A 19674-nucleotide genomic window follows, 5' to 3' on the forward strand; every position below is an offset into this window, starting at 1 on the left:
GGGGGACGTGCATCCTCGACTGAGTGAGGGGGGGGCGCTCGGCACAAAGAAAGTGGAAAGTTTGCAGTGCGTGGCGGTCCGGGCCAGGGATCCGGGTGCGCACGTGCAGGGCCGGGGGCACCGGGGGCCCCCCACGCCGAGCTCGCCGTTTCTTTTTTTTTCCTGCAAGCGAGGGGGGGGGGTGTTGTTGGTATCGCCCCCTCCTTCTCCTCCCCCCAGGGGTGAAAGTGCAAGAGGAAGTGCAGCCGCTGCCATCTTTCCTCCGCTCCGAACACACGGAGCCCGGGGCCGCAACGCAGTCGCTCCGCCGCCGTCTTCGCTCAGCCCGGGAAAGGGCCCGCCCTGCCGCCGCCGCTGCCCGCCCGCTCCAGCCTTCGCTGCCGACTCCGCCCGCCAGGCTCCGGGATCCGGCCCGCGCTACCGCCCTGGTGCGCGCCCCGGCGCCGCCGCCGCCTTAGCCTTTTGTTTCCTCCGCTCCGGCGCCCCCGCCCCGGCTCGCGCTTTGCAGGGGACGCAGCGCGCGCCCCCAGCGGGCCCGGGAAAAACCGCGGCGCGCGCGCGCGCGCCTGCGCGACAGACCCCCCCCTCCTCCTCCCCGCGCGCGCGCGCGCGCGTGCCTTCTTGGCTGCGCGCCGGCGCCGCCTGGCGGGCGGGAGGGGAGGTGGCAGGCGTGTTTGCGGGAGGGGCGCACCTCTGTGCTCGCGTACCCCCCCGGAGGTAGACAGAGAAGGGGAGGCGGGCGGGCGGGTGGAGACGAGAGAAGAGTGCACGATCTGGCAGGGGTGGGGGCAGCTATGTGGGCGGTGGTGCGTCCTACCGTCTAGACAGTCCGATCCGGGGAGGGGGCGTGTGCGCTCGGCGCACCTGCGAGATTACAGAGCCCCGGGCCGGCACGTGTGGGGAGTATAGACACGTTCGCAGCGCCCCGCTTCTCGCTGCCTAGGGGAAGGGAGTGGGGCGGGTAAGTGCCGCGGCCCGGCTTGTGGGGAGGGGGCGGCGGCCATGGAGCGAGTGAACGACGCTTCCTGCGGCCCGTCGGGCTGCTACACCTACCAGGTGAGCAGACACAGCACGGAGATGCTGCACAACCTGAACCAGCAGCGCAAAAACGGCGGGCGCTTCTGCGACGTGCTCCTGCGGGTGGGCGACGAGAGCTTCCCAGCGCACCGCGCGGTGCTGGCCGCCTGCAGCGAGTACTTTGAGTCGGTGTTCAGCGCCCAGTTGGGCGACGGCGGAGCTGCGGACGGGGGCCCCGCTGACGTGGGGGGCGCAGCGGCGGCCCCGGGCGGCGGGGCTGGGGGCAGCCGGGAGCTGGAGATGCACACCATCAGCTCCAAGGTGTTTGGGGACATACTGGACTTCGCCTACACTTCCCGCATCGTGGTTCGCCTGGAGAGCTTCCCTGAGCTTATGACCGCCGCCAAGTTTCTGCTGATGAGGTCGGTCATTGAGATCTGCCAGGAAGTCATCAAACAGTCCAATGTGCAGATCCTGGTGCCCCCTGCCCGGGCGGACATCATGCTCTTTCGTCCCCCGGGGACCTCGGACTTGGGTTTCCCTTTGGACATGACCAACGGGGCAGCCTTAGCCGCCAACAGCAATGGCATCGCAGGCAGCATGCAGCCCGAGGAGGAGGCCGCACGGGCAGCTGGTGCAGCAATTGCGAGCCAGGCCTCCCTGCCTGTGTTACCTGGGGTGGACCGCTTGCCCATGGTGGCCGGACCCCTGTCCCCCCAGCTGCTGACCTCACCCTTCCCCAATGTGGCATCCAGTGCTCCTCCCCTGACTGGCAAGCGAGGCCGGGGCCGCCCAAGGAAGGCCAACCTGCTGGACTCAATGTTCGGGTCCCCGGGGGGCCTGAGGGAGGCAGGCATCCTTCCGTGCGGGCTGTGTGGGAAGGTGTTCACTGATGCCAACCGGCTCCGGCAGCACGAGGCCCAGCATGGTGTCACCAGCCTCCAGCTGGGCTACATCGACCTTCCTCCTCCGAGGCTGGGTGAGAACGGGCTGCCCATCTCTGAGGACCCCGACGGCCCTCGAAAGAGGAGCCGGACCAGGAAGCAGGTGGCGTGTGAGATCTGCGGCAAGATCTTCCGTGACGTGTACCATCTCAACCGGCACAAGCTTTCCCACTCAGGGGAGAAGCCCTATTCCTGCCCCGTGTGTGGGCTGCGGTTCAAGAGGAAAGATCGCATGTCCTACCACGTGCGCTCCCACGACGGGTCCGTGGGCAAGCCCTACATCTGCCAGAGCTGTGGGAAAGGCTTCTCCAGGTGAGGAATGGCGCACCCCCCCCATGACTTGTCCTAGCCCAGCTCCTGGAACAGCCAGCTTCTCGCCAGCGTCTGGGGATTCCCTTGACCTTGTGGGGCCACGTCAGGTTTGGGGAGAGGGTTTTAACGACGCTGATTTTTGAGGTGGCGTGGCCACGACCCGCTTTCTCTTGCCTCAGGGGACGTTCTCTGGCACTAGGCGGGCCCTGCCGCCTCTTCCTCGCGGCCTTGTGGGAAGGGGCCGGATTCCTCCGGCTGCGGCCACAGTCACCGGGCCTCACCATTCTTCTCCCTGGGCTCCCTTTGTGTTTCCGGCACCAGGCGAGGGGCCCCCTCTGGGGGCGGGAGGCTGGGCTCCTCCAGCGACTTTCCCCGCTTGAATGGCTGCCGGGGGAGGGACTGAAGCAAGTGCCTCTGGGGCTGCGGAGGCTCCCACGCCGCCGCCATGCCCCCACCCCCGCCACTGGCGGTCCTGGGCCAGGAGACCCCAGAATCACCGGCATGGAGCTGGGCACCCAGAGTCTTCTGAACAGCGAGATCTTTGATATGCTCTGACCTGGTGGTTCCAGAGCCTACCTGAACCCACAGATCCCCTTTATGTGCACTGGACGGAGGGGGAAGAAGGGTAGGATGTCTTGTTAGATCGACTTTTTAATGAGACTGATAAGGAACTCGCAGACTTGTCTGCGAGCAGAGGGTTGTTTTTCCCCTTAAGAGGATATTCAGAATAAAAGACTGGTTTTAGCTTGCCTGGGCTCTGAGGGCCTTGTGTGTCTGAACACTGCGCTGGAGAGGACTCCCTCAGAGGGGCCCCAGGCAGGAACCAGTCGTACCGGTCAGGCAGCCCCCGCCCACCTGCTCTGTCGGGCATCTGGCTTACCAGCCCAGCTGGGGACTTAGGGCTTCATCCCTTGGCCTCTGGGGACCGAATTCCATCCGGGTGGCATTCATTGGCTGCTGTGGCGGGAGAGGCTGGGGGAGGGGAACACGGAGTTTCTAAGGGGCTTTCGTCTGGACAATGAAGCACACAGCCCCTCCTGGGAAGGCTGCAGCGAGGCAGCCGGTCTCATTCCAAAGCCCTCTCCTCGGGACCTAGAAAGCACGGAGTGTCGGGGGTGGGGAGAGGCGGGCAGACAAGGTCAGAGACAAATGCTCAGCTCATTCCCTTCCCCCTCTAGAGAAAACCGGGCCACAGAGGCCTGGGCCTTAGGAGCCAGGGCTGCGGGCTGACTTTCCTTTGTCGTGTGGGGGTGGGGGGGAGGCCTGGCCAAGCTTCCAGCCCCCGTTCTCTGGAGGTCTTGTTCTAAAGTCTCTCTTGATCTCTTTTTTCCAGGCCTGATCACTTGAACGGACATATCAAGCAGGTGCACACTTCTGAGCGGCCTCACAAGTGTCAGGTAGGGGCCGGGCCGGGGCAGAGTGGGGCAGAGAGAGAACGCTGCTGTCCTCGGGGCGGCCGCAGCCGCGAGCCCGCTGACGTCTGAGCGGGCCGGCCGACTGACCGCGCTGTGCACGCCTCCCCCTGCCCCCTCCGTCTGCTCTCCTCCTTTGTTCTCCCCCGCCCCTCCCTCCCACCGCTGATGCCCCCTCCCTTCTGGTCGCTGGGTCCTGGTTCCCACCGTCTCTGTCTTCGCTGGGCTGCTTGGCTCCCCTCTCCTGGCGTCTGCCAGCTCCTCGGATGCTGGGCCGCAGGGCACACGTGTCGTCCTGGGGTACTGGCAGCCCGGTGGTTCGCAGGGGCCACCGTGGGCAGAAGTGGTTTCGGAAGGGCTCCTGGTGGCCCAGCCCACACTGCTTCCCCTTGTGCGCCTGGCAGCCCAACCTGGCGGCGAGCAGCTCCGTCTGGGTCCCCTCAGCTCAGGGCCCCTGGCGGCGGGGGTGGGGGCGAGGAGGCAGGGCACCGGTGGTCTCATCTCTGGGCACTGGTGCCCGCATAACCTGTCCCGAGCCACGCGTGCGCGCAGCCAAGGGCTTCAAGAACTGGAGAGCGAGGTGGCTTCCTGTCCTGGAGAGCTCTTTGTGTAGCAGTGGGTAGGGGGACTGAGCCAGATGTTCACCCTTGGTGTGTCTGCCTGAATGGTGTCTGGGTGCCCTGTGGTGCCCAGAAAACTGCGCTTCCTCTCCTGGCCATTGAGCAGTGCTGTGTGGGTGGAAAACACGCCTCTCTTTTCTTCTCGGTCATCTTCCCTTTCCTGGGCCAAGGTCTCACCATCTCAGGTGGGAGACAGTTGTGGGGTGACCCGCTTCTCTTTATCCTGTTGGTGGCAAGGAGGGAGTGCTCCGGGGAGACCGACAGGGAGGGCTGGACGCGCTGCAGGAGGGACAGGGAACCCCCAGGGGCCAGGTGTGGCGGTGCTCCCGCAGGCCAGGCAGCCGGGCGGGCCTGCCAGGATGCGTGTGCACTCACTGCCCCTTCTCTCTGTCTCTGATCCTCCGCCATGGAGCACGCTCCGACTCCCAGGTAGTGTGCTCAGGCGCCCAGCGGGCAGTGGGGGCGTGCCCGGCGGCCTGGGGGGTAACCTGCACTCTCTGCCCTTTTTCCAGGTGTGGGTTGGGAGCAGCAGCGGCCTGCCGCCCCTGGAATCTCTTCCTAGCGACCTGCCATCATGGGACTTTGCCCAGCCTGCTTTGTGGAGGTCGTCCCATTCGGTTCCTGACACCGCCTTTTCCCTTTCTCTAAAAAAATCCTTCCCAGCCCTCGAAAACCTGGGCCCGGCACCCTCCAGCAACGCTCTCTTCTGCCCAGCTCCCCCGGGATATCTGAGGCAGGGCTGGACGGCCACTGAGGGTGGCCGGGCCTTTACCCAGTGGCCTGTAGGCTAGCCGGGCCTCCCGAGAGGGTCTTCTGTGGTGGGGATGGCAGTGGCGGTGGTCCGACCTCCTGCTTCTGGGAGAGACCTGCCCACTGTGCCCAGCTCCTCTTGGGTACCTTGGGCTCTTTCCCAGCTCGGGGACCCCAGATGGGGGTTGCAGGGAGCTCCTTCCTGGGCCCGCCACGGTCTCCATGTTTCTTTCAGGGCTCTCTGGCCTTGTTTCCCCCCTGTAACTGATGGTACCCTGGGTGTCTGCCCCTGCCTGGAGGCCGGTGCCTCCCCTCCCCTGATAGCACCTCCCTGAAGCCCGGGGTTTCTGGAAGGGGGCCTGGCCTCCTCTCCCTCTACCCTGGGAGTGAGTCCTCCTCCAGCTGGCCAGCCTGAGCTGCCTGCTTCCCTTCCACTCACACAGGTCCCGCTTTCCTTTCTGGCTCGTGAATTAGACGATTGTGGTTTTGAGTGTCATTAGCAGGTCTGCTCAGGAACTAGACTAACCAGTAGCTTTACCTTGGGTCATCCTGATACACGGCTTTGAGGGCTGATAAAGCAGTTGTAGACCCTCCCCCTTGGATCCCAGTGGTGTGTCCTTTAGCCCCCGTGGGCTCTGTGGGAATAATAGGAGTGATGATAAAAGTTTTCATTCTAACATCCGAGGCTTTGTGTGTTTTGTCTGGTCTGTGCTGTAATGCTGACATCACGGTCTCTTGGTGTACGTGCCTGCCCTGCCCTCCGACACACACACGCTCACAGGCCCGTGGTCCCGCCTCCAGCCCCACAGCCAGAACCCCCCTGATGGTGACCTGGCGGGTGAAGACGTGCTGCCCCTTAGGCTTGGGCTGGCCAGCCAGGTGTGCCAGGGCTGGGTTAAACGGCAGGGGTGTCTGTTTTGCATGGTGTGTGTGCTGAAAGCATCAGCGGTGAAGAGACAGCTCGTTGGGAGTTGGTTCCGGGGGCCCCTGGCAGAGCTGGGCACAGCTGTACCTCTTGGTCCCTCCTGGTGCCAGAGAGGCATCGGTTACAAGGACTGGTGCCTCAGCCTGAGGGCAAAGACCTTCTGAAGGCAGGGGCGTGGAGGCTCAGCCTGGCGGTGACACACCAGTCTTCCAGGGGTTTTGTGGCCCAGATGCCCCCATGCCGCTCATCTGCGCGTGCTGTGGGCTGGACCTTCCCCCCACAGGGAGTTCAGCCTGACGCCGAGAGGCTGGAACAGCTCAGACCTCTCCTGCTGCTCCCCATCGCCCCACTTCTCGGGGGCTGGCCAGGGTGGTTTGGGCTGGAGGGATAACTCAGTAGGAACTGAGGTGGGAATAAAGGAACTGACACCTTCCAGAAGGGGGCCTGCTGGGCCTCCACCCGTTGCCCTTAAGACTCTTCCACCCCTCAAGGCTGCTGGACTCGACGATCACCTGGGTAGGGTGTGCCCCCGTGTCCCTGCTACCTCTGGGCCCCATTCCCAAACTGCTCAACCCTTGGGAGTCTGGGACTTTGGAAGTCTGGGATGGGAAGGAACTGGCAGGGCGGGGAGGGAGCCTGGCTGGGGCTCCGGGTTGAGTGGTGACCAGAGGGGACTCAAGCTGGGGGGCCCTGGCAGGTGTACCACTAGCAACAGCAGGCTGCCTGCATGCAGGGCCAGGGCCAGGCGGCCGTCCCAGCACCACCGGGTCAGGGTGCTGATCCTGGCACGGTCCCCCTGCCTTGTCCTGCCTCCAGGACAGGGGCTGCCTCTGTCTTGAGTGGCCCCAGCTTGGAAGTTCTGGGCACCCCTTCTTTGAGATCCATCTCTCAGCCTTTCTCTGCTTCTTTTCCTGGGTCAAGTAACCAGGCCCTTTATGCTTGGCAGCGTCTGGACTTGGGCACTTTCTCAGTTCCTCCAGAAAACCTCTGGTGCTCCAGCCAGAGGGTCAGTACTGGCATAGAGAAGCCAACCACCATTCCAGTGTGGCTTTGTAACAGGGAAAGTTTTCATTTTTTTCCCTCAAGTAGCAGATTTACATTCCTAATGATGTTTGCTCAGGCGCGAGTTAGCTTTCATTCCTTGAGAGATAACCAGTGGAGAACGCGGTGGGAAACCTCAGACTGGTCTGTGATTTCAGTTTTGCTGAGCTAATCCCCCAGACGGATAATACACTCGTGGATAATTGAGGTTTGGTTGTCCATTATCTTTTGTTAGCAAACTGCGACAGGCAGTGCTTATAAGGACACATCCCAAAAGAAAGTTGGCAACGAGGCTTCTCCCTCACCTCCCTCTAGTGGCACCTTCTTCCAGAGAGTACGGAAGCTGGAATCCTCAGTATGCCTTTTCAGCTGCGTTTTCTCACACCTGGTCCGTGGTTGCTTCCTTTTTTGAGTTGTGTTGTGTGGTGCAGGCTACACTACCCCTCGTCACGAGAGGGGTGGTCCTCGGTCACTTGTCTAGCAAAGTCCCCTCTCCCAGAGGTGTCCACAGCACCCCTTATTCTGGTTTACAGGCTGGTGGGCTGGATGAGGGAGGAATTCCGTTTTCCCCCTCCTGAGGCCATGAGACCAGACGCCCGTGATGCCTTCTGAGTCGTGTGAATGCTCAGGTTTCCCTGCACAAATCCTGTCACCTCTGTCAGGACAGCCTGGCCCCCAAGGGCGCTGACAACAACTACCAACACCTTTCACCAGAAGACACCTCTGCGGAGACTGGAGGTGGTCAGAGCACAGGCTCGGGCCGGTTCTCAGTCCACCTGCCCCAGGGCCTCTCGGGACCTCTGCCTGACTATCAGTCTCGGAGGGCGGGAACACCCCAGGCTGGCCATGGAGGGGAGGGCCCTGGCCCGCCAGTGGCAGGGGGTCTCTTTCTTCAGTAGCTGAGCCCTGTTCTCTGTGTAAGTCACTCTCAGAACTTAGCTCCCTCATTTGTCACATGAATAAACACAACATATGAAATAGGTGAAAGCAGTACAGTTGACCCTGGAACAACGTGAAGGTTAGGACCACTGGCTCTTTGGGTGGTCAGATACACATGTACAACGTAACAGTCAGCCTTCTGCTGATGCTATTCTTCCTCCTCCAGGTTCCTCTTCCTGGGTTCAGCCGATTACAGGTGGTGTACCACCTGTCACAGTATTTACTATTGAAAAAACCCGCATATAAATGGACCCTTGCAGTTCAAACCCTTGAAAACTGTTCAAGGGTAAGCTGTATTTTATTAGCATAACTTGTTCTATTCACATCTGTAACACTTGTTCAAAAGATAACGGCTGAGAAGAACAGACGCAGTCCTGACAGACATCTGGGGCTGGGGTAGCCACCTCAGCTATCTCCACAGCATCTGGCATGTTTGTTTCTCGCTTTGATTGTACAGATAAACGCTGAAGCAACAGATAAACGCTGTCCGTGGTGACAGTGTTCAGACGCTTACCTTAAGGCCTCGGGGTCTCAGGATCTGTTTCTGTTCAACGGAGACTGTGGGAGCACCTCCATTCTAGCCAGTCGATGGGGTGGCGGGTCTTCAGTGAGTTAATGTTCCGTCTGTGATGACCTTAAAGGTGAATGTTGCTTTCTCTTACGGTTCTAAAACAGTAAACACACACATACAGAGAAAAGAAATGAAGTCAACCTTGACTCAAAGCTGAGACACGTGTGTGGAACCAAAATAGTTTGAAGGTCATCAGACTGAACCCTCCTAAGGGCTTTCCCGACGTTCCGTGACCTTTAGGGCTCTGTGCAGGCCCCCGTTTGGGCGGGATGCTGGGGGCAGATCCGGGACTGAGTCGAGGGACCTGGGGGAGCTGACCACAGCTCCCAGCTGGTGGGGTGAGAGCACAGCCAGCCTCGAGGGCCACCGTGAGGTACTGCCTGCCGCTAGCACCTGTGAAGGCGGAGCCTGGGCCCGCCCGGCACCAGGGTTAGAGTTAGGGTTAGGGTTAGCGCAGGCAGTGCTGTCCCGGTTGGCACCAGCCCTGGGAATTCCCCAGTTGCCCCCCAGGAGCCTCTGGTTCTCGGTCTCTGCTAATTTTCACATTCGCACAGTTGACGCTGTCGTTTCATGGGCTCCTTTTTCAATGCAAGTGCACACGAATGTTATGAAGAGTAATCTCTGCTCTGTCTTGCCTTTCCTTTCCATTTCCCCACGGCCACAACTAATGTCACTTTTGAATAAATAGTGAGTAAGAGGAATCCTTTGTGTGAGGCAGCCAGGGGAAACCCAGGGTGGAGAAGGTGAAGACTGTTCTGTTTACATGCCAGCACCTCTTCTGTAAACTCACTTACAGCCAGTGCAACGAAAGTCAGCTCTTAAATGTTTAAGAATGAGAAGTGCCTAGCTCTTCATTTTGCAGAACTCAGCCTGCCATGAAATGGGCGTGTCGGGGGCCAGTGGGAACCAGTGATCCCAGCTCAGGGGTCCTGTGGGGAAGACCGTGGGGAGCAGGAGCGGCTTGCTCGGCATCTGGGCAGGAAGCCTGGGCCGCCTGCCGAGTTCTCTTTGTACACGGAGTTCCTGTGTTGGTCGGAAATGCTTTGTGGCACGGTGTGCCCAACGGGGAGTCAGGTGTGGGTGCCAGCTTTCACCTCACCCGTTTTCCTTTCTGCCCCCAGACCTGCAATGCTTCTTTCGCCACCCGAGACCGCCTGCGCTCCCACCTGGCCTGTCATGAAGACAAGGTGCCCTGCCAGGTATGCGGGAAGTACTTGCGGGCGGCGTACATGGCAGACCACCTGAAGAAGCACAGCGAGGGGCCCAGCAACTTCTGCAGTATCTGTAACCGAGGTAATCGCCCTGCTGTTCGCTCACGTCGGGGGGCGGGCCTGCGCCCTGCCTCAGGCCCCACTCTGCACGGCCACCCCTCCCGCCACCCCACTGGGCGGTGAACACCTCACCCTCAGCTAGCTGTTTGTTGCACTTTCTCTTCCCATCAACTTGGGGAGCTTGGAGTGGGAGCTCCCAGGAGGTCAGCAGGCGGGGACGGAGGGAAAGAGGCGTTTCCCAGGCTTGGGGCCATGATGCACCTGCTGCCCCCGGGGCAGGATGGATGTGCTGAACCACTGAGGTCGCTGGGAATTGTGAGACCCCCGAGAGGTAGGGGAGAGAGAGACTGACCCGAGAGCCGTGCCGGCTGAGTCACGGGCACACGGGTGAAAGTCAGCAGCCAGGTAAGGAGGTCAAGTCCATAGGTGGACAAGGGCCGGAACTTTCTAGCGTATGTGGTCAAAGGAATCCAGACCCGGGTGGACGTGGCCTTGATGAGGGCAGAACATGGCAGGTGCTCTGAGCAGGGCAGCGTGCTCACGGCCGAGGTCGGCCTGGGTGGCGTCTGACGGTCGTGTTGGGTGAAGTCGCCCCTGCCGGGCCTGCCGGCCGCTGGAAGGGCTGAGGCTCGTGTTGTCAGAGGAAGAGGCTGTGCCGTGTCTGCCGACGGAGTCAGCTCGGCTGTCCAGCGTGCGTGAGGAGGCTTCTGCATGGTGCGCTTGGCTTGGCTGGGGAGCGGGGGACGGGGCTGGGAGGCCTGTCTCCTGGGACACACTGGTCCCAGTGCTCCTGGAAGTCCTGTGTGTGGCTTCATGGACGGAGCACTGAGCCAGGAAGCGGGGGACCCTGGGTGTCGCCGGCCCTTCCCACCTCACCTTCCTGTGTGCCCTTAAACTCTCCCCTCCCCTGTGTCTAAGGCTGTCTCCTCATCTCTACAAGGGGTTGAGAACACCACATTGCCCACACACAGGGCTGTGTGAGGATCCCGGGAGATGAGGCGGGTGACTGTTCTCTGGGCCGTGCAAGCCACAGCACACTTGGAGGCCCTCCTTTGTCGCCATGTCGGGAGAGACACAGCTTGCCGACACTCTGGTCCGGACCAGGCACAGCACCTGTGCAGTCCTTGGCCGGGGTCTCGGAATCCTGTGGAGGGTGCCTGCAGAGAGGCCAGGTGTTCCTGCCTCCCTGGGCTGGGTCCACCCCTTACCAGGACCGCACACTTGGGGTTTGCCCTGAAGGCTGCCGGATGCCGATGTGTGTACCACCAGGAAGTGCTGTGGAAGCGGGCAGGTTGGGAGGTGGTCAGAAAAGCTGCGGAGGCATCTGTCCTATTTTCTGCGTGTCCATAGAGGGCAGTGGGGATGCCTGGCTCCGGGAGGAGACGGTTCCTTGTCTGGCTTCCTCCTGACCTGGCTTCCTCCTCACGCCCTGATGGCCTCAGACCCGCCGCATCGTGCTGTCAGCAGCTGCTGTCAGGGTTTCAGGGTTGAAGTTCTCAGCCTGAGAGTAGGCATCGGAGACCAGAGGTGGGAAACCAATGCGCGCAGAGGAGGATGCCAGCAAGAAAACTGAGATGAAGCCTGGATTACAGAGGCAGGGAGATGGGGTGGGGGCCCAGGGCCACAGCCCTTGGGGACCCTGCTCAGGAGGAAAGAAGAGCTGAGGGCAGCAGGGAATAGCAGGGAACGTTGACCCAGTCAGGAGACAGCTGATGTGGCAAAGTCAGCAACTCCTGAAAGTCAGGCTGTGTTTGCCCTGAGCTGGTGACGAGGACTGAGCAGCGGCCACAGGCCACGTGGCCCTGGTGAGTGGGCTGCCGGGAGAGTAGAACCAGAACCCACTTTCCCTCAGAAAAGCCCCTGGATCTGGACTGTAAGCAAAGCAGCTTTGGGTCCCAGCGTCAGAGCAGAAGTCCTATTCTTCCAAGAAGAGAGAAGAGGGCTCTAGTCCAAACCACCCTGGGTCCTCAGAAGGAAGAGTCTTGGTCTTCGTCAGAAGAGAAGAAGCAGGGTTCTACCTTGGACTCGTTCCTTGGGCAGAAATTCCTCCCCCGCCATGAAGAGGAAGAGGAAGGCAGTTTTTCCAGGAAGAGGACAGGCCACTGAGACACAGAGACCCTGGAATCAGATCACAGGGAGCTCTGGGCTGACCTTTCAAGGCTGTGATGCAGGAGCTGCCGCAGGAATTAGGTGATGTCCTTCTGTCTGCGAGGGTCCAAGCAGAGGGTCAGCCAGCTGATCAGCAGGTGAGGCTGGATAAGGTCGGTTTCCAGGTATCTTCTGAGAGCCTGCAGTCCGAGCAGTCCTTGAGCAGTCAGCTCAACCACTCACCCATCTGCCTGCTTGCAGCCACACAGAAGACTCTTGCCCATGAAGAATGGGAGAGAGCGGATCCCATGCTGGAGATAGATGACCTTGTCTTTGAGCTGGAGACCCATCGGGATGTGGGCCATCCCATCTTAGAGGAGATGAGTCCCAGCAGGGGAGTTGGATGACTGCAGAAGCCGGTTCTCTCACCTTTGAGTTGAGGAAGTCAGCTGAGTTGAGCCGTGGGGAGGACCTGGTATGATAATCGCCACAATTTCCCTTCTTCTAAAGTTTCTGTGGCAGGTTGTGTACATGTGCGTGTGTCCTGGGATGAGGGAGGGTGAGGGAGAGCATGTTGGGCGTCTCTCTTTGACTGAGACAACATTTGCACTCATGCATCATTGCTCCAAGGGTAGAGAAGGCCTTCTCCCCAGCCAGAGGCAAGCACACACATTGTCACCAACGCCAGTCGTGCTGTCTCCTGGGCCGTGCAAACACAGATCTGCTCAGCGCCCCCTCCAGCGCGGCTCAGTTGGGCACGGACCCACCAAGGTGTGGACCTGGAGAAAGCAGCCTCTGACCCCTGCATGGATGTGGAAGCTGTGAGCAGAGGGTTTGCCTCCAGAGTGGGAAGGGCACACACCAGCCAAGGACATGCCGCGGAGGCCCAATGGCCACGTGGCAGTAAACTCTCCGCCTCTGGAGTGCGGGGGGGTAGCCCGTCGGTGACGGGGGAGTCATGGGTGTGCTTGAGCCCCGTCACCCCAAACCTTGTATCACACAGCCTGTTTGGTTCTTGGTTAGTCAGTGGTAGACAGGAAGGTAAGTTTAGAATTCTGGCCAAATGTGTCTGGCTTCAAAGATGTGTTTGCGGAAATCTCAGCTTGTTTCAACCCAGAACTTGGCTGCTGAGCTGCCGTGTGTTTAAATTCTGGGCTCTAGGTGGCAGCTGTGGATGCCGCCTACCACCCACCACGTGGCTTTGCTATAGATAGTAAGCAGTCAGCAGCTGGGGCAGCGTCAAGGGGACCCAGCCACGTGGTCCCCAAACTGTTTTCCAGGAAAACGCAGTGAGCTTTTATTGAGTATCCGCTGTGTCCCCAGCACAGCTCTTCCCACGAGGAGTAGATATAACAGCTCCTGGGGCTCCTTCCCGCCTCTTCTGTCCCTCTTGGCTGCCGTGGCCCTGTCCTGATGTGCCAGGAGAGTGGTTCGCTCCACTTCAGAGGCCCCACAGGGATGAAGAGACAAAGACTGCCTGCTGAAGCGGTGTCATCATGTCAGTAGGAAAGTCTGATATTTCTGCTGCCTGCCAGGGGGCAGGGCTGAGGTCCTCCGTCCTGTGGGCTACCCTCTGTTCCTTCTGACCACAGCCTCCCTCGAGGGAGTATTCCTGTGGGACCCTTGGAAGCCAGTCTGTTCCCATGCTTGGCCACAGGCAGACCACCCAGTCACAGCACAGGACAGCATGCTCTACTAGGCAGGGTGGGACAGTAGCATCCCATCCCGGAGGGTTTTCGTCAGGAGAGGAAGCCCAGCTCACCCTGTCCCCCATTTCCCTCCAGAACCACAACTGCTACCGTCGGGAGCACATTTGTTAAATGGGGTTCTAAAAAACCTGCCTGCCTGCAGGAGACCCGGGTTTGATCCTTGGGTTGGGAAAATCCCCTGGGGGAGGGCATGGCAACCCACTCCAGTAGTCTTGCCTGGAGAATCCTATGGATAGAGGGGCCTGGTGGGCTACCAGTCTGTGGGGGTCACAAAGAGTCGGACACAACTGAAGCGACTTAGCATGCACATGTGGCAGAGAAGTGCAGGAATGTAAGTGGCGGTAACTGAGCCTGTTGCACAAAGCCAGGGGATGTTTCTGTGTCCAGGACCAAGATGCAGGGACCATTAGAGAGTCTGCCTAGTGGTGAAGGACCATGTGATGCATGTTGTCCTTGGACTGGGTCCAGGCTCTGCCATTTAGCAGCTGTACCTGTGGCTGTGAAGCAAAGCGTGATACACGCAGTGCGCAGGGCCTGGCATGCCTCTGTCACTCGCTGAAGGTGACCTTTACTGAATAATAGTTCCAGCAGCATTTGAAAGCCTGGCCAATCCAAACATTTTTAAAACTAGTCTCAGGGACTTCCCTGGGGCTAGAACTTCATGCTCCCAATGTAGGGGGCGGGCCCTGGGCTCAATCCCTGGTTGGGGAACTAGATCCCACATGCTGCAACTAAAGATCGTGCAAGCCACAATGAAGACAGAATAAATAAATATTAAAAAAAAAAAAAAAACAAGTCTTGTGCAGACATTCACTGTACTCTCTAGCCACTCTCCACCCATTGGTCACAGGCCCACTGCTACCCTGTGGCTGTAATTTAACGAGGAAATGGAAGTATCCAAGGATGTGTCAGCTGCCTCTGGATTGAAGGGATACCATTGAGGCACTAGCGCCGCATGTGGGCCTTTTGCAAAGTTCTGGTTCCTGCCGAAGGCACTTCTGGGTCCTTAGCTGTAGGGGGACTTGATGTCACAGATCCTTCCCGTGAAACCCCAAGTAGAGTTGCTTTGACTGGCCCAGCCGGTTCCATCTCCCAGGACTTGTGGCTGCTGCGGAAGCTGATCCAAGATCCACTCTTCCCAACCTGAGGTGTCTCAAGGCCCAAAGTGACCTCGGAGCATGAGTGAGGCAGCTCCCAGACGGTGGGGTTGCCTCTCCCCCACAACAAAGACAAGGACTGGCCCTCTTCCTTCTTCCTTAAGTGAACCTGATGGATCCTCCACAACCTAACCAAGAAGACCACCGTGAATGAGAGATGACTGCACCCCTCCTTTTAAGACAACTTCCCATTTTCATTGTTCCTCAGAAGGTCTAAATAGTCACTAAATCCAGTCACTCTGCAGGTGAGCATGTGAGCAGAATAGAGCTGGTCCTGACCATCAGGAGAAGGGGGACTCAGGAGGCGCTTCTTTGGGACTTCATTTTGCCTGCGTCCCGTCTCTTGTGCAGATGGTTTGCCTTTGTGAGTGTTAGGCGACTGGAGTCCCGCGGATGCCCTGGAGTCCCTTGTGTTTTCCTGTGTTTCTAGTCGGGTCCCCGCAGCTGGTGTGGGACTGTGAACCGTCCGCTCGGACCACGGGCCCCCTTGAGGCACCGAGCAGTCTGGAGGCAGCTGGCCTCTGGCCCAGCCAGGAGCGGGATCTCAGGCCCTCCCTCCAGGTGGACTCCACCGCAGCCTTGCGGGGCGGGCTCTGCAGAGATGCCGACTCAGGACGGTGCCGCCGCCCTCCTGAGCCTGGCGGTGGCTCCTGTGGCTGCGGCGTTCTCGAGCCAAGGAGGGCCCCTGTTAGGAGTGCTAGCCCGCGCGGCCAGAGGAGAGGCGAGGGGGAAGCAGAGAGAGGTGTCTGTGTGCCGGCCGCGGATCTCATCTCCTTTTGTCTTGTTTAGGTTTCTCCTCTGCCTCCTACTTAAAGGTCCATGTTAAAACCCACCACGGTGTTCCCCTTCCCCAGGTCTCCAGGCACCAGGAGCCCATCCCGAATGGGGGAGCAGCGTTCCACTGCGCCAGGACCTATGGCAACAAAGGCAAGCGACCCCTTGCTCTGCACTTTGCTTCTCTGCGCAGACTGTGTCGTGGGGGCGCTGGGCCGGGCGTGGGGAGGCGGGAAGGCGGCCGATTTGCTGGCCGCCTCGAGGAGGCGGCTGGAGATCCGAGTGGCAGTGGCCTCCAGGACTAGAAGTCACCGTGGGGGGCTCACTGCAGGGCACTGCCAAGATCCAGCCCCCGCCTCCTCTTCCCCAGCCCTCCCCCCGCGCTCCTGGCCAGTCCCCACACCTAGAGCCCTGAGGGACGCCCCGGCCCAGGCAGGAAAAGGAGCGCTGCATGATGAGCCTCTGGGCCTGTCCGTTGCCTGTGGCCCTTCCAGGAGGGCGTGGTGCTGCGGCTGAACGCTTTCTTTTCCTTTGAGCCTGTGGGCAGGGGGAGCCAAGGTCTGGCTTCCCCCTTGGCAGGGGCCGTTGGCTGCTGTGGGCAGCCCATTCCTGAGAGCCTCTGGCCGCGTTTGTGAGATGCATGGCGCTGACTCCGACTCGGTTTGCGTAGAGCTCCCTAGGCCCCACCTCCACTGGTTGATTCCGGTTGTTCTGCGGTATTTCAAGTTGTTGTTGCCTTGTGGGTGACGCCCGGGCTTGGCAGATGGCAGAGCTGGCATGCTCCACACTCCCATCACAGACCTCCCTTCCCGGCATGGCGCTCTGAACCCAGGCAGGAAGCTGCTTGTGGTGGAGGATTCCCGTGTGGGCCGGGCAGGGCAGATGAGCGAGGGCTGTCCTAAGGCCCGGCCTGTCCCGGGCCCTGCGTGTGGACAGCAGCCGATGGAGTTGTTCAGTTCCTTCTAAGCTGTTGTGCTTTGACCAGTTGGCCCGGAAGGCTTCTGGCAGGCGGAGGCGCGGAGGGGCTGGGTGTGTGTTCGCAGCGTTGGGAGAAGGACTGGCTCAGCCTCAGCGGTCGATGGGGTCTGCCTGGGTCGAGAAGCCCACGGCTCTGGTTCTGACTTGCTAGGGCGCAGCCAGTCTGGTGCCGAGGTGAGGTCACCGACATACCTGCTCAGCATCGTTACCACAGCTGTTTCACCCGCAGAGGCACCTGAGAGGGCGCCTAGGAGTTGGGCTCTCGAGTTGTCCGGGTGGAGGCAGTGGCGGCCCCCTCTCCACACCCTTCCTCGAAGCAGGCTAAGATGGCGGCGAGCGGTACGCGTGCGCCTGCGTGGAGCGTCCGCGGCGACGGAGGTCAGCGGCCCCAGGCCCTGCTGCCTCACCACCCCGGCCCCCCCCCCCCCCCCCCGCCCCCCGTAGGCACGCCGGGCTCCCCGACTGACCCGCAGCACTTCCGTGGGTTCTGCTGGGCCGTGGCTGGTCATCAGCTGCCCTCCACGAGTCCGTGAGCTGGCCCCTGGCGACCCCCTCCAAGGGGGCGTCGCCAGAGCCTGGCCTCACCAGCCCCTTTGTGTTCTGTTTCCTCCTAGAAGGCCAGAAATGCTCGCATCAGGATCCGATTGAGAGCTCCGACTCCTACGGCGACCTCTCGGACGCCAGCGACCTGAAGACGCCTGAGAAACAGAGCACCAACGGCTCCTTCTCCTGCGACATGGCTGTCCCCAAAAACAAAATGGAGTCTGACGGCGAGAAGAAGTACCCCTGCCCGGAGTGCGGGAGCTTCTTCCGCTCCAAGTCCTACTTGAACAAACACATCCAGAAGGTGCACGTCCGTGCCATCGGGGGCCCCCTGGGGGACCTGGGCCCCGCCCTCGGCTCACCTTTCTCTCCCCAGCAGAACATGTCTCTCCTCGAGTCCTTCGGGTTTCAGATCGTTCAGTCCGCGTTCGCCTCGTCTCTGGTCGACCCTGAGGTCGACCAGCAGCCCCTGGGGCCCGAGGGCAAGTGAGGCAGACAGACGCTTAGTCCCTGCGGAGACAGCCGCTGGGGACGGCTGAGAAATGCTGTGAATGCGGAGGGAAGTGGTGTCTTTGGGTTCTGTAGCTGAGAAGATTTTTATTCGTTTTTAACTGCCCCCCTCCAGCCCTGTCGCCCCCACCCCCCACCCATCCCCCAGTGGTCTTTAGAAATAGATTCTCATCTGATATTCGGCAGAAATAACCTGTAAGACCCGGTATGGGATGAGGGCAGCAAACACTACACACAGGCCTCCCAGGCGAGGCCAGGCCCGGTTTCTCCGACTGGCGGAAGCTGCAGCCCCCCAGGTGCTCGTCAGTTCTCAGTGGCCCCAGTCCCACACCCACACCTGACACCGTCCTGGGACCTCGGGGAGTCTAGTCCCCTGCCCCCCCTTCTCCAGCCCCTCATCCCCTCTTCTCATAGCCCTCCACAGAAGCCACAGTAGGGTCTCTACCCACTTACACAAAGCTGATGCCCAACTATTTTTAAGGAAGCTGGAAGCCCGCAGCAGCATCCCATGGACCGTGGGGGCAGTGCCCTCTGAGAGCCCCCCTGAGCTTGACCTTTGACCTGGAGGGCCCCCAACCTTTCTCTGAGCCCTGCCTGAAGGCTAGCATTCTGCCACTAGGACAAGCTTAGCAATTGAGGACACTCCAACCCCAAATTCCAGTTCTTCTGTGATTTTTTAACCATTCAACTTGCTGTTGGGTTTTAATTCTCTAATTATTATTATTATTATTATTTTTTAGGACCAGTCGTAGTGAATTGCTACTGAAAGCTATCCCAGGTGATACAGAGCTCTTTGTAAACCGCAGTCACACGTTAGGGTTAGGATTAAAACTTTGTTTAGATGTACCATAATTAACTTGGCTAGTTGATTGTTTGAAGTCTATGGAAGAAATAGTTTTATGCAAAATTTTAAAAATGCCAGTCTGGTCAGGGAGGGCAGGGCTCTCTGTGCTGTTGAAGGGAGGAAGAACCGGCAAGGATGGACATCATGCACTGTGGTTGTATTGCACGGGAGCAAGCCCGGGTCGACCCTGTGACGTGAATTGATCTGATCAGACTGTATTAAAAACATTAGTACGTTACTCTGCCTCCTGCCCCGAGTCTTTTTTTTTTTTTTTTTCAGCTGTGGGGTTCTCTGGGACCAGGGGGATGGGCAGTCTGTGCCCCTACACCCATGTGTGGTCCGCTCTCTTCCTCATCATCCACTGGGACCGACAGGTGGGTGCTTCCCTGCAGACTCAGCTGCCAGCGTCCACCCACCCTTTCCCCTTTGTCTTCCACTGCTCTGTGCCCCAGATCCTGAGGGCACAGTGGTGCGCAGGATACGCTCATGGAGCTTGAAGGGAGAGAGACGGGTAGCCAGTAAGCAGACTTAACAACAGAGTCCAGATAAACATCCAAGATGTTAAATAAGCAAGGTAGGAGTAACGACAGGGCCCAGGTGGGTGCTCCAGGCCCGTGAGAGGCGGATGCCACGTGCTGTGGAGCAACTAAGGCCGAGCGCCGCAATCACTAATCCTGAGCTGTGAGCTGCAGTCACTAAGGCCTCCCCCTAGAGCCCGGGCTCCACAAGAGGAGCCACCGCAATGAGAAGCCTGTGCACTGCAACTAGAGCGCAGCCCCCGCTCACCACAGCTAAGAGAAAGCCTGTGTAGCAACGGAGACCCAGCGCTGCCAAGAGTAGATAAATAACAACTCGTTAAAAAGTCAGAGCACAAGGGGACAGGAAGACGGATGGAACCCCAGACATCCTGAGGAACCCCAGGGAAGAGGGAAGTCCCTGAACTCATAGAAAGCATTTCACCTCTAAGCAGGCAGAAAGGAAAAGCGAAACGATGGGCAGGAAATAGACCAGAAGTAAACAAGGCACAAAGTGATTTAGACCCACATTAATATCAGTAATTACATTGTTCTGGCTTAAAGGTAAAGACTGATCTGGATTTTTTTTTCTTTTAATGGAAATAGAGTTGACATGCATGATGAGAGTTTTGGGTGTACTGCATAGTGATCTGTATATCATGAAACGATCACCTGGATAAGCCCAGTAAACACCTGTCCCCCTACAAAGTTATAACATTATTTACTGTGTTCTTTACGATGTCTATCACATTCT

General features: G+C 59.5%; 1 protein-coding gene across 7 annotated transcripts; it reads left to right on the forward strand.

Moving 5' to 3' along the window:
- The first annotated feature begins 734 nt into the window (after positions 1-734).
- PATZ1 (POZ/BTB and AT hook containing zinc finger 1) lies at positions 735-18643 on the forward strand. Of its 7 annotated transcripts, none has more exons than XM_061141507.1 (5): positions 736-2273; positions 3607-3670; positions 9653-9824; positions 15546-15683; positions 17123-18643. In XM_061141507.1, the coding sequence occupies exons 1-5, from the start codon at positions 1003-1005 to the stop codon at positions 17539-17541; spliced, it is 2064 nt and encodes a 687-aa protein (XP_060997490.1). In that variant the 5' UTR covers positions 736-1002; the 3' UTR covers positions 17542-18643. The 7 variants fall into 7 exon arrangements, with proteins under 7 accessions (XP_060997496.1, XP_060997490.1, XP_060997492.1 ...); XM_061141509.1 differs by having other exon boundaries at positions 17126-18643; XM_061141514.1 differs by having other exon boundaries at positions 737-2273; positions 15611-15683; positions 17126-17290.
- The last annotated feature ends 1031 nt before the right edge of the window (positions 18644-19674 follow it).

Source organism: Dama dama, chromosome 5 (assembly GCF_033118175.1).
Source record: "Dama dama isolate Ldn47 chromosome 5, ASM3311817v1, whole genome shotgun sequence".
Lineage (NCBI taxonomy): Eukaryota > Metazoa > Chordata > Mammalia > Artiodactyla > Cervidae > Dama > Dama dama.